Raw genomic sequence first — 12,532 nt, forward strand, 5'->3', positions numbered from 1 at the left:
ATAGTGGAATGACATATTCTACGATAATGTTATGTAGCAGCACATGTCAAATAGCGTTGTTAAGGAAACACGAACGAAAGAAGTGAGAGGCAGCAGTGAGGGGTGATGGTTGATTCAATGATAATTGTTTCACAGCAGAAGGACGCCTATAAGGCTGCTAAATTTCGCCGAAGTGTGGGCGCCCGTACACGCCGCCAGAGGGTCAAGGCTACACAGACGTGCTCGTCATAAAGTGCGCTGTGTGTCACAAGAGGGCCCACAAGCAGAGCACTGCGGTCGAGCGCCGTGGGAAGTGCGGCATTGGCTGCGACAGAGTGCAACGAAGTCGGACCGCTCCCCTAGCTCGTGAGTTGCACAGGGCGTCACTTAGAACGCATTGTGCGGCGTGCCGTCGGCACGGCGCAGTGGCTCGCTGTTTTACTGCGTTGAAAGTGGTCGCTGAACAGACAAAGTCGCGAACGTGCCTCTGGCTACGTGCCGTTCGGAGCGTGGGACGTGCAGCATATTCGGAGCTAGTGTTATCTGTCGTGTTTTCATTCTTGCTAAGATACCGGTGCACTGACCGCATTCGAGTTAAGCGCTCCGTCATTGTTCGCAGCGGAAACAAAGGCGAGTTCGCCGGGTCTCGGTTACGCGAACTCCTATCGCGCCTGTGCTCGACTCTTAGTTGACATTACTTAATGACCCCGATTGCTGCATCGCTCGCGATTGCAGGACGTGCAGATGGTGTCTCCCCACCGCTTCTGGTTTACGAAGCGAAATGTTTACGCGGCCAGCTGTGCGAGAGAGGACGGAAAATGCTGATTCTGCTTGACATTTCACTAAAATTAAAGCAGAGGCAATTGCTGGTGATTTTCAGCACATCGCATATAAGTAAAAACACATGTATGCTGTTGCACCAGTTCACCGTTGTCCTGAGTGTGTTGCTATACTTGCGAGAGAAAATTTGTGAGACACCTAACGTCTTATTACGGTTAGGGTGGCGCTTGGCTTCTTCTTTTCTCAAACACTGATGCAAGTTTTTAAGGTGACGTGATTTCTTCGACCAGTAATAGGAAATTGACATGTTTTTGCCATGGTGTTCGCTGGAGTTGTTGGCGGTGCTTTATCTTCATCTTAACGTGTATACATCCGCTGTGGTCAGGAAGTTCGGCGGACGCTCTGCGCTGAAGAAACATACATCTAGCGCGTATGACCATATCTGTGTTATGCACTAAATTTCCGCCTTACGAAACATAAATATGCCTTCCCCCGAATATAACATTGTGCGATCTCTCGTCAGTGTATTACAGTGCTGCATTCCCAATAAATGAATGAAGCTTCACGTATAATAGGCCATCGCAAACACCAGAGGTCATTGTCCCACGGTGTCGCTATATGCTCTACAAAGACGCAGCTGTTCACACAAATGGCCAGAGAGTCGCATTCGTGAGACCGACACATTTCGGCATTGAAGCCATTCGCAGCTACGAGGCCGAAATACCAGGTTCATTATTACTACATCCACAGGATCTACACGAGGCAATCATAGCTATCAGCCCCTTGACCAACGTTGACATCATTACTATATGTACTGACTCACTCGGTGCTGGGAGGCGGCTAGGCGGAGGAGAATTTAACAGGTAAGGTCGAGAAGGCAGCCTGCAGCGAGTATATTCTGATCTGCTAGTCGGTGCATAGGAATGGGGCAATGAGAAAAAAATAAAAATGTTTACGGTCACCACGTAACACAGTGGTTTCCTTCCGACGTGGAGTCACACCATGTGGCCAAAATGGTACTTTACGATAATACTTGCCTTTTAATATTCGCCAGCTTAGAAGGCAGCGCGTTCCGTTGTGGTAAGTACTCGGGGCAGTCGCAAAACACACGTTGAAGAGTCTCAGACACTTGGCCGTATTCACAGTTTGCGCTGTCCGCAAGGCCTATGACATTTGCCTAGCCTCTGTATTAAAGGCGACTAGTAAAAGAAACAATGAGCATCTGTGACTACATGTACATACTTCGCAGGATGTCCTAATTCGCCATCAAAGTTTACTGTGTTCAGAGACACGATCACCCTTCCGCTCCGTTCGATCCCGGCTCCCTCATTTGAAGCCCAAGGATCTCTTCTCCGGCGGGAAACCCGCGCTCTTGTCCCACTCGTGGGTGTCCCCTTGACCGTAATCTTAATCGGGTGGAGTAAGCCTCTGTACGGAGACTTCGGCCTGGGGCGGTCCTTGCACATTCTTTCACGTGGGCATGGCGTTCAGCACATGAAGACCCTGTGAACTGATCAATGTGCTCTGTCTCGTGATGCACTGTGCCTGCGTCCAGGGGCAAAGACCACACTGAAGAAAGTGCTTAGAGTCATCGGGATACGGACAGACCAGCCTGAAGACTACGTGCCGTAAATCACAAGGAATAAGTTACACAAGGTAGCTTGTGCATGACATAACTGCACGCATTTATTTAAGTACATTATGCCGCGCAGCAACCAGAGCGATAAAATAAAGAAATAAATCTGAAGAATAAACATATACATGCATGTTAAATTAATAGACATAGCAGACCTTTATTAAACGCCGGCTGCGGCAATTACAAGTGGGAACCATTCTACTATGAACGCAGACGCTGGCAACCGGTACGCGGCACGTTTAGATACTCCTTGTGCAGTAAAAATTTGTAATTGGTTTGTCTAGAGAGCTACATACACAATGAAAGAACAATGACCACAATGCGTAGAATGGGTACAGTGTGTGCTTCAGCACAGTATACAACTAGAAGAAAAATAAGTGCAGTACTAAAATAAATAAAAACAATGAATAACTGCTCCCTCAAATTGTATCAATATTTTACATTGCCCTCAAAACAAGCAATAATTTCTATGTTCCTTGCAACCGGGAAGGCATGGTGGTTGTCGTCAGCCCTTTGCTCCTTCAGCTACACTGCGACAGAAATTACGCTGACGAAGGAGCTCATTGCTTTGGAATTGTTCACAAGGAATAAGACATTGAGTTCCGGCAGGGTGAGTGCTAAGTGCCATTTTTAGTGGCAACTGTGACTAAGTATTCTTGAGGAGCTATTGCAAAGTAAAAATAATTTTGACCAGACTAAGATTTCTGGCACAAAGCAATTCCCGCCTGGAACAATCAGTGCGGCCATTTATGCATGGGTCAACATTTGTGGACAAGTGGTGGTCAAAAATCCATTGAAATATACGAGGTGCGTTCGTATTAGCGGAACCATAAATTTGGAACAGGCGTACACGATAGGCGGGAAAATGAGCACGCGTCTCTATAGTATTGGTGGAATATGAAAATTGTGTCCTATATACGCGGTACCACGGAAGACCGCAGCGCTAGAGCGTCAAAACAAGAATGACAGCGTCTATCGGGAAGCGGGAAAGTTTGTTGAAACTTGAGCAGGTGATCCGCAGCCTGCCTTTCAAGGGAGACAATGCCAACGATATCCATGCCGAGCTGGTGACGGGGTACCGGACACCACCCTACATCATGGGTGCCGTTGAGTGGAAGCTCATTCGGAGTTCTGGGAAGTTGACTGTTTCAGCACCACTCACTCTGACAGCATGAAAAGGAGAGACGTGTCTTCGTAGCCGCGTTGGCTGCTTTTCCACTCGTAGGACTTGAGCGGACTTTACGTGGGAGAGCATTGATTGCCGTCATCCCAGCGCGCAGTCCAATAGGTCAAATGGTTAGCCATCAAATGGCTCGTAGCGATGAATTAACCTTCAGCCTTTGTTGCAAACAATGGCGCATAAAACATTAGTGGTACTGGCTACGCACACATGCACGCACACAACAGACGCGCGCGCATGCACGTCTCAAGTAACGTGTACCTGCCGGCGTATATATATATATATATATATATATATATATATATATATATATATATATATATATATATATATATATATATATATTTGTCAAGACTCGCTCGTTTATCTGCAACTGCATTTCTGTAACAATGTGCATGGACCGGTGACTCCGCCGCGCGCCTTCGTCTCAACGCTACGAATTTGCAGCAAGCCTTCAATACCAGATAAGAAGTTTACGCGTGCATATGAGTCTTTAAAGCCACCGGCCTCCACCCACGATCGTCGCTAACAACTCTGGTGCATATCTAGGGTACGCAGTTTGCCCTCAGTAGCGAAAGTTTTCACGGCAAGTATTTAACAAAAAGAAATAATAATAAATAAAGAAAAACCTTCACTGCCAGTATATCTACGTCAAAATAAAAGGTGCAGTGAATAATTAATCTATGTATATGACGACAACATTGTTCACCGAAATTCCACACAGCGACTAAATCGCCAGGAAATTTAACTTGGCGCCTTCCGTATTCCGAATACTTTTGCAATCGGATGCATGCAAGATGTACAGACGTGAGGAAAAGTGGAGAGACCACGGCTCCGGGCGCGGGAGCAGCTGCGGGGCCGCTACGCGGCGCTGCTATCCCGCGCCGCGCGCTCGCTTCAAGAGTGCCCCGAGTGACGACAAACTGCACCCTAGCTCTCGCGCAGGTGCTTATCACGCTTGATAAATTTCTAGTGCACCGTTCGGTTGCTCTGCTGCTGACGGTCGCGGCGAAGGGGATCGCGCATCGCAAAGCGCCTAAAGTGTCTGAAGGGAAACTAGGGCGAACTGCTTCGCTCCTCCTCCATTTTCGGCGCACCTTAACGCTGACGCGTCGATGCCGTGCCTGAATCGGCATGCTGTTGGAAGGCACGCGCGTCTTCCACTCAATAGAATAACACGATAACATAATAACATAATAACATAACATAATAGCACGATAGAATACAGAGGGGGCAAAGTTCCCTTAATTTATGTTGCAGTAGGATGTGACATCGTTTTCATAGAAACACTGAGAAAACAGAGAATGATCAACATTAAGCTAAGCGAACCTCTTTTTCGCAGAAATAATACCCCTTCTTCAATATGCGCATGCAACCCACGTAATGTATGTAATGTGGTTCGCAGAAGCTACAAGCTCCACCACTGAAAATGTAATCTGTAGAGAGCGGTGCATGATGACGAAAATGAAGTGACAACCGACATTGCAGCTGCAAGACGTTTTGCGTCTTGCAGGAGCACACCTCTTTGCACCCTGCATGATATATACTCGAGCCAAAGGGGTAAGCGAACATTCCTTATTAGCCATGGTTTGGCGGAACATTCATTGCGACATACAATGATCAATGGAAACGTTAGTAAGGGACGTATTTAGATCACTATATTACAAAAATAATCCTGACCTAAGCAACATGCGTGCTGATACTTATCGCAGTGCCACATTTGCATGTCATCTTAGCAAAGGGCGTCACCGCACGCGCTTCCCGGCGTCTCCGTGCGAGAGTCCTTTAAACGTAAAAAACAAAACTCCCGCCTTCATTGGTGAAGTAGCGAAACGATGCGTTTTATTTGACGTTAGCAGGTCACTGACCAAGTTAGACACCAGGCGAGGCACCACTTAAGTAGTCCAGTAAGTAGCAAGAGGCATTATTGATGATTGAGTCGGCGCACTTGCCTTTTTGTCTTCTTTATTCCTTTTGGCCACGACCACCCAGCTTCCGACCGTTTACGCAATGAGCCCCTGGTGCCCGTGCTCCGGCCCGCACCGGCCTCACGACAGTGCTTTCATACGCCAGTGACAGATCTCTGCGCAAGATGACGGATGTCATTCTTGCAGGGGCAATGTGGGCGCGGGCGCTGGTCAGCACTGCGGGGTCCAGCCTCAAAACGCCGCCGGGCGTCACCGCCTGCCCAGCCTCGCGAAAACTATCGGCAGCATCATCGTTGCGAACTGCTATACCAGTTAGCGACACGCGTGTTGGCTACCCACACTTGTCAATGCACCCGCATTGATTGATCAAAGCTGTGGTGTCCCACTGTAGAGGGCGGCCGAACTCTCCGCGAGGCCAAACGCGACAAACGACAGTGTATCGGGTGCGTGCGACAGGCGCTGCCGGCTATCGAGCGATCACTGCACGATCATCGCGAGTACGCGCACTGCCGCACAGCCGCCATTACAACGCCGTCCGAAGCACTGAGGCAACCCGGAAGTATGCAGCGTTGCGTGAGCCTTCTTGTTCTTGTTCGATGCTTTGTCGTTTAGAGTTTTGTTTGTTGCAATGCAAGTCAGGAGCGGGCTACGTCGCGTGTAATAACAGCGTCCAAGTTCACGAAAGCTCTTGCCCCTCCGGCCCGAAGGCGGCAAGGGAAGTCGCGCCGGAGGGAGGCGAGGCGGCTCTCGGCGCTCGCTCCGCGGCGCGCTCTTCTTGCTGCTGCTTTGAAGCGTGCAAGAGCGATGGCTTCAAGAATCTCCTTCCTCGACCACGCCAAGTAGAACACACGTGCCTTTTGCATTTCTCCCCTCCCGGCCGCCGTATAGTTTGTGTTTGAGTTTTGCTCTAGTTTTCCTCGCCGTGGCCGCCGGCTACTGCCGCGTTTGCTATGCATCCTCCACTCACTTTCTTTAATAGTTGGGGCGTAAATTGGCAATCTCATTGTGCAGTCGCGTCCTCCCCCCTTCGGTCCGCAGCTGTGGGAGAGTCAACATTTTGCAATCCACCTGGCACGATGACCTCCTCTTCCGCCGCCGTGCCTCCCTATATAAGAGAAGTGTCTGGAACGGAAAAGTCAGAGCTTGCAGTCCCTGCAGAGGAACGATCTCCAGGATGAGGATTATGGTAAGCTTTCCGAGCATAATCAGCACTCTCCGCTTAGCGCAGGCATCGAGAAGGTATGCCCGGCGCTCTTGGGCATGCAAAATGCGGCGTGCTAGCATGCCAGCGAGCAGCGCCATCGCCGTACACCAGGATGGCACCGCTGTGCACCGCCAGAATTATTTCTCGCTGAAAGTCCTTCTTCTGCGGGCCGCTCGGGTCTTTGTGAGCAGATGGCGAGAGAATATCGTTGACAGTGTTGTCCTCCTTGATTGTTGAAGGAGCTTCGAACAATGTAATATTACAGCAATTTGCAGCTTATTATATTAGTGCCAACAGGATATAATGCAGAAGTGAATCCTGAGCTTGAAGTTGGTTCCCTCTGGACCTCAGTGAACCTTCTTTTAGCTTTGGTTTATGCTTTTCCAGGCCTGAAGGTTTTATGCAGAAGTATCCATGCAATCGGGAACATTTTCGAGCTTTCACTGTGTAAAAAGGTGAATGCTGCTACAAAACCGCTTTAGGATCAGAATACCTATGTGACGTGGAGTAGAAAACGTAAATTGCTAATAAAGCACATGATTCCGAAATTCAATTGGATATATTGTTGTAGTAGAGTACCTACCTACCTGTGATTCAATGCACTGTACGCTTCCTGCGAGCTTTATTTTCTGGTGTGCTAGCATACGGTCCGATGCTTTCAACATGAAAAGCAGGTATAGTTTCAATGCGGAAAAAATGATTAGAAAATGTAAATGCGCCATCCCAAAGGAATATGAAGCGACAACTTACGATGAACGGGGTCACCGCCCTTTTTGATGTCAATAAGTAATACCTTCCTTTGTTTTTGTTCCCTTCCTGTGCATCGGCTGGTGCAGCTAAGTGCTGTGCTTTGTGGCTGCCTTGTGGCAAGCGCAACCGCCGGTTCTCTCGGCGGATTTGGCGGTGGCGGCTACGGTGGCGGTGGCTACGGTGGCGGTGGCTACGGTGGTGGCGGCTACGGCGGTGGCGGCTACGGCGGTGGCGGCTACGGCGGTGGCGGCTACGGCGGCGGAGGCTACGGAGGTGGAGGCTTCGGAGGCGGCGGCGGCAAGATCATCATAATCAAGACAACTGGAGGCGGAGGAGGAGGCTACGGAGGGGGTGGATACGGGGGTGGAGGCTACGGGGGCGGAGGCTTCGGCGGAGGTGGCTTCGGCGGAGGCGGAAAGTACGGCGGTGGTGGATTTGGAGGATTTGGCGGTGGTGGCTACGGCGGAGGTGGCTACGGCGGTGGCGGGTGGTGGTGATCCTCATCCCTGCGCATCAATTTGGTATGTATACATTCAGTCAAATTAGCGCGCGTTCTACATCGTGATGCGAAATTGCCTCTTCTCGGTTGCGGTCATATTTCGAAATGTGAGCGGTGCTTACCAGTAGTATTCACGGCAACTCAGCGACTGCTTGCGCTCTGTTCATCGTCAGAGAAGTGTCCTTTTCGTATTAGTCAGAAGTGCCAAACGGTACTTGCTCAAACTTCCGATTTCTAGGGTAACATTACGAGCGCCTTGCACGTTAACTTTTCGTTGCAGTTGCTAACGAACATGCCACGTAGAAGAAGTGTAATTTCAAAGCCGGTCTTGAGATTGCGAGGTTATCTAGCGTATTTGGGTGGCAGTTTTTAGGGCTACATTGTAGCGTTCTCGAGCGCAGAACTATCCGACCGAAAGAAGTAATGTGCAGCGCAATAACACTTTGACTGCAGTGATGTGCCCATCGTTGGCGTGCAATCTTCATTCGTTGCCCGATTCACTGCAGAAGCCACCCTGAAGAGGCCCGCGCCGATGCCAAGGAAGTTCATATTGTGCCTCGCGTACTTGTGTCAGCCATCTGCAGGAACTTTCGCGAAGTGTCACCGATTGCACCGGAGTACACCCATGAAACACCACTCGGGTCCAACCAGCAGAAGAGCTCGCTTACACGTGCCACCGCTGCGAGCCTCTTCCTTTGTGAATAAAGAGACATTCCATACCCACTGAAATCTGGGCTTCTTAAGTCGCCTCATAATTCACTCTGCAACGTTATAATCGGAGTCGTTATAAAGGAGTCGGCGACGAGTTATGTTTGCTAGCGACATTTAAGGCACGCCGGGTGCTCCGAACGAGGAAACAGACGTCGCCAATCCGCCTTACGCTACACGGACGGCTGCATTTATTAACTTAAGCGTTCACAGTCCCGAGTTCTTCGGCGAAGCTTTAAGCCGGTTTGGCGGCTTCAATAGCAGTGGAGAGGTACAGCAGCCGAAACAGGTGTGTCCCGTAAAATGCTTTGATTTATGGGGACCGAGCTCCAAGAACAATGAACGCAATTTGCACAACCAGTCTTCGTTGCTTGTGTGGGTTTTCCTTTTGAGACTAAGGATTATTAACGAAACATAACTATCAAGCGAACACTCAATGAACAGTCCCTGTATTCTGGCGCCTTAAGAAATCTGTTCAGACAATTTTAATATAGAACTTGATTCCCATATAAGTTTACCTCTGGTGGTTAGTCGTAGCATGAACGCTCCTGCCTAAAGACAATATTAGGACCGAGAAGTTTAAGACAGAATTATATCTCCCTGAGTAGATAGCAGGAGCAAGTGTCTCTTTCATAATCATAGCTAAAAGCTGCTACTGTAAGATAGGACTTACGCTTCTTTTTATTCTACAAAAATACCAGTATAATATTTTTCAGTCCTTAAAGTGATAAGCAAATGCATATATGCTTCATTTCAAGACTGATATTATAGAATAGGAGTGCACGCCCATAATAATAATTGATTTGACTTCATGAAAGTCTAACCGAAAAAAAAAAGATGCATATGCCGAGCAAAAACAAATGGCACTAACTAATGGCACTACGGCTGCCGCGTAATGATTCTCAAGTATAAAAAAAAATATAATTGAGAACAACGGTGAACTATAGCAGAAATGTCACGAGTCTCTTTGAACCTTGAAACATCGATGAAGCTTTTACTTGCCGCCGTGGTGGCTTCGTTGCTTTGGCGTTGCACTGCTAATTGGCCAGGGCGCGGGATGAAATCGCGACCGCGGCGGCCACGTTTCATTGGGGGTGAAATGCAAGAACATCTATGTACCCTGGATTGGGTGCATGTTAGAGAACCCCAGGTGATCAAAATTAATCCCGAGTCCCAACTACGGCGTGCCTTATAATCGTATTGGGGTTTCGGCACGTTTAATCTTAGAATTTAATTTTACTCCTTCAGGTTGTAAAGTCACAAGAACAAAACATCCTCGACCCCAATCCGCACGTGCATCGCGGAACGAAATCTATTATCGTGCCAGTAACAGCGAAGCATTCATGGTGGTGTTCCGGCAGACAGGCATAAATTATCGGGGGAGCCGTTCGTTTCTTCTTCCTTTTTAGAGGCCGAAATAAAAGAGGAGATACCGGCCCAGCAAGAGCCGCTCTTAAACCTGCACCCGTGTATAGACACTAACCTAATGAGGAAATTGCCATCTGATTCAGACCATTATAGCGGGCAGACAACACACGTCACATACGCGTTACTGCCAATGCATCTAGATAGTTTCGTACACGCAGCGACAGAGCCACGGCGTTCTGGCATATGGGTGCCAGGCGCTGACCAGATGGGGTGGCGGCTGTTTCAGCTTCTTACAAAATCGACGGAAAAGAGACGATTTCTTGAACAGCAACAGATGCGCGCCTGTTGAATGCCTTGCTTGAACTCTATGCTTGCTCGAACCTGTTAAGCAAATCATTGCCCGATCCACGTGAGCGTTCGAACGCACACGGCCGGTGTCAAGCGCGCGCCTGCCCAGACGCAAGACGCGCTCTCCAGACTGGATATGATACGGCATGCGCAGTTATACCATATAAATATAGAAGGTGGGAACGCTGGGCATCGGGATAAACGCTGGCTAGAGGGCATTGTGAACGTCCAACGTTTCCTACAAGACGCGACTGCCCCGCTCGCTAGGCTGCGGGATTTGGCGCTCCTGTCGGCATGAAAAGCGTGTGCATCCGGTGGCTATAGGGGCTTAGTGCATAACGCGCTGCAAGCTAGCACAGTAGCGCCGATTATAGCGAAAGCCGCGCCATCAAGGTGTGACGCTATGCGCAGGTGTATGTACAGCTGCTCCAGGCCATGACATCATAGCTTCCTACCGTTGCCTACTAAGAACCTGCTGGTTCTGGTAGGCGTGCATTATTATAATGAATCTGATAATTTTATCGTCGTACAGGGCACCATATAGTGCCCTGTATGGCACTATACGGCCACGGATTGAAGCGGCTTTACGAGAGATGGCAAAAAGTGTTGTTTCTTTATATTCTGCTCGTGCGCCTGCGTGGTAGCGACGGCATAAATTTCTAGTCGGCAAACACGAAGCTTGTCTATACTACTGGTCTCGCGCTCACCAGTGCTGTTTGGTGCGTGCGTCGGTGTGCTCGCATGTTGGAGCAGATATGATGCAGAAAGGCATGCCGCGCTGCTTCGAAGCGGTCGATGCAATGTGAAAGGACGGCCGACGGGCGCAAATGCAGACAACAGCGATGCTCGTCTTCTGACACCAGCCGTTGCGTATAGTTAATGACGAGTGATCCGGGCCCCTTATGTTATTTGGAAATGTGAGGTACATGCAGTCTTGAAACTTTCGTTATGCACAAGTTTCAGTATGCGCAGTAAGAGCAAACTAGTGGTAACAGCATGAACCGTATACTCAGCAATGCAGGTTCCCGGGCGGAGAAGTCGTGTATAGTGTTTCGCGAGACCCATGGGAGAAACCCAACAGGGGCGAACAGATTCAATAAGCCGCTGCTCTGCGCGTATATATCATTACGAGGGTGCGTGCTCCAAAACGCCTGCAGTACGTGCAGGGTACTTTTTAGTGAGGTTATGGAAGTTAGCCTTGCAACGTAAAATGGGATACAATACGCCATTGGTAGGGCTTTGTCGTCTTTAAGTGATTAAAAAAAAGCCATTTCTTATTACCACACGGTGCTGATTCAACTTGTTTAGGACATAGAAACGTTCATATTGAAATAACACAAGTATATCTGCGAACGCTTGTTTTCTCTTGTTAATGACTTTCATTTCATTCTTACAACGCTACTTTATGTCATAAGCCAGCATCATCATTTATTGCGTGCCTCATAATCAGATCGTGCTTTTGGCACGTAAAATGTCATCATTTAATTTTTTAATCGGGTATTACTGGAACATGCTTTGCTTACCTGCTTTAGGACGAATTTCCTTTCTTTAAAACTGCTAACTAAGTATGATAGTATACCCGAATTTACTTTGTCTGGTGTTCTCTCTTTATTCTGAAGACCTTGCTGTTCGGTGTTTGCGACTTTAGCTGGCAATGTTGGAAATTTTATTTTGTATTTTAATTTTTCATTGTTAATTCAATTACTTCATCTTCTTTATTTTTTAGCATGTCATTCGTTTCTGCTTACGCATTTATCCTGCTCCATCCATCGCCTGTGCCATTATCTGTGAACGACGACTATATGGCCAGTCTCCCGTATAGTGGAGGCGTGCCGCTGGCTTTCAGCTCGCCTTCGTCATGAACAACAGCGCTTCCAATCACTGGTCCTGATTACTGCATCAAGAAGGTTGTTACGCCACCAAAACACGTGATATCATTTTACGACGCTGTGTGCAATCTTGTATCCCAGTATAGCATGTCTGTGCCAATAAACGTTTACCCGAGAGACTGTGCTCGTCATGTGTCTGGCTGTTTTGTTTGCACGTGTACCTAGCCGCTGCTCTCATATTCCCGTCGGTAGCGTGTTGATCAGGGGTCAAATTCACAAAGCGTTTTGTTCGTAACCACTGTTCGCCATTGACTGGCTAATAT

At 48.5% G+C, this 12,532-nt stretch overlaps 1 protein-coding gene across 1 annotated transcript; it reads left to right on the forward strand.

Moving 5' to 3' along the window:
- The first annotated feature begins 262 nt into the window (after nt 1-262).
- Nucleotides 263-8,665, forward strand: LOC142572647 (uncharacterized). The gene is made up of 4 exons (XM_075681918.1): nt 263-345; nt 6,515-6,689; nt 7,544-7,978; nt 8,463-8,665. Exons 2-3 carry the CDS (start codon nt 6,678-6,680, stop codon nt 7,952-7,954), a joined length of 423 nt encoding a protein of 140 aa, XP_075538033.1. The 5' UTR covers nt 263-345; nt 6,515-6,677; the 3' UTR covers nt 7,955-7,978; nt 8,463-8,665.
- The last annotated feature ends 3,867 nt before the right edge of the window (nt 8,666-12,532 follow it).

The sequence above is a fragment of the Dermacentor variabilis genome, chromosome 1, assembly GCF_050947875.1.
Source record: "Dermacentor variabilis isolate Ectoservices chromosome 1, ASM5094787v1, whole genome shotgun sequence".
NCBI lineage: Eukaryota > Metazoa > Arthropoda > Arachnida > Ixodida > Ixodidae > Dermacentor > Dermacentor variabilis.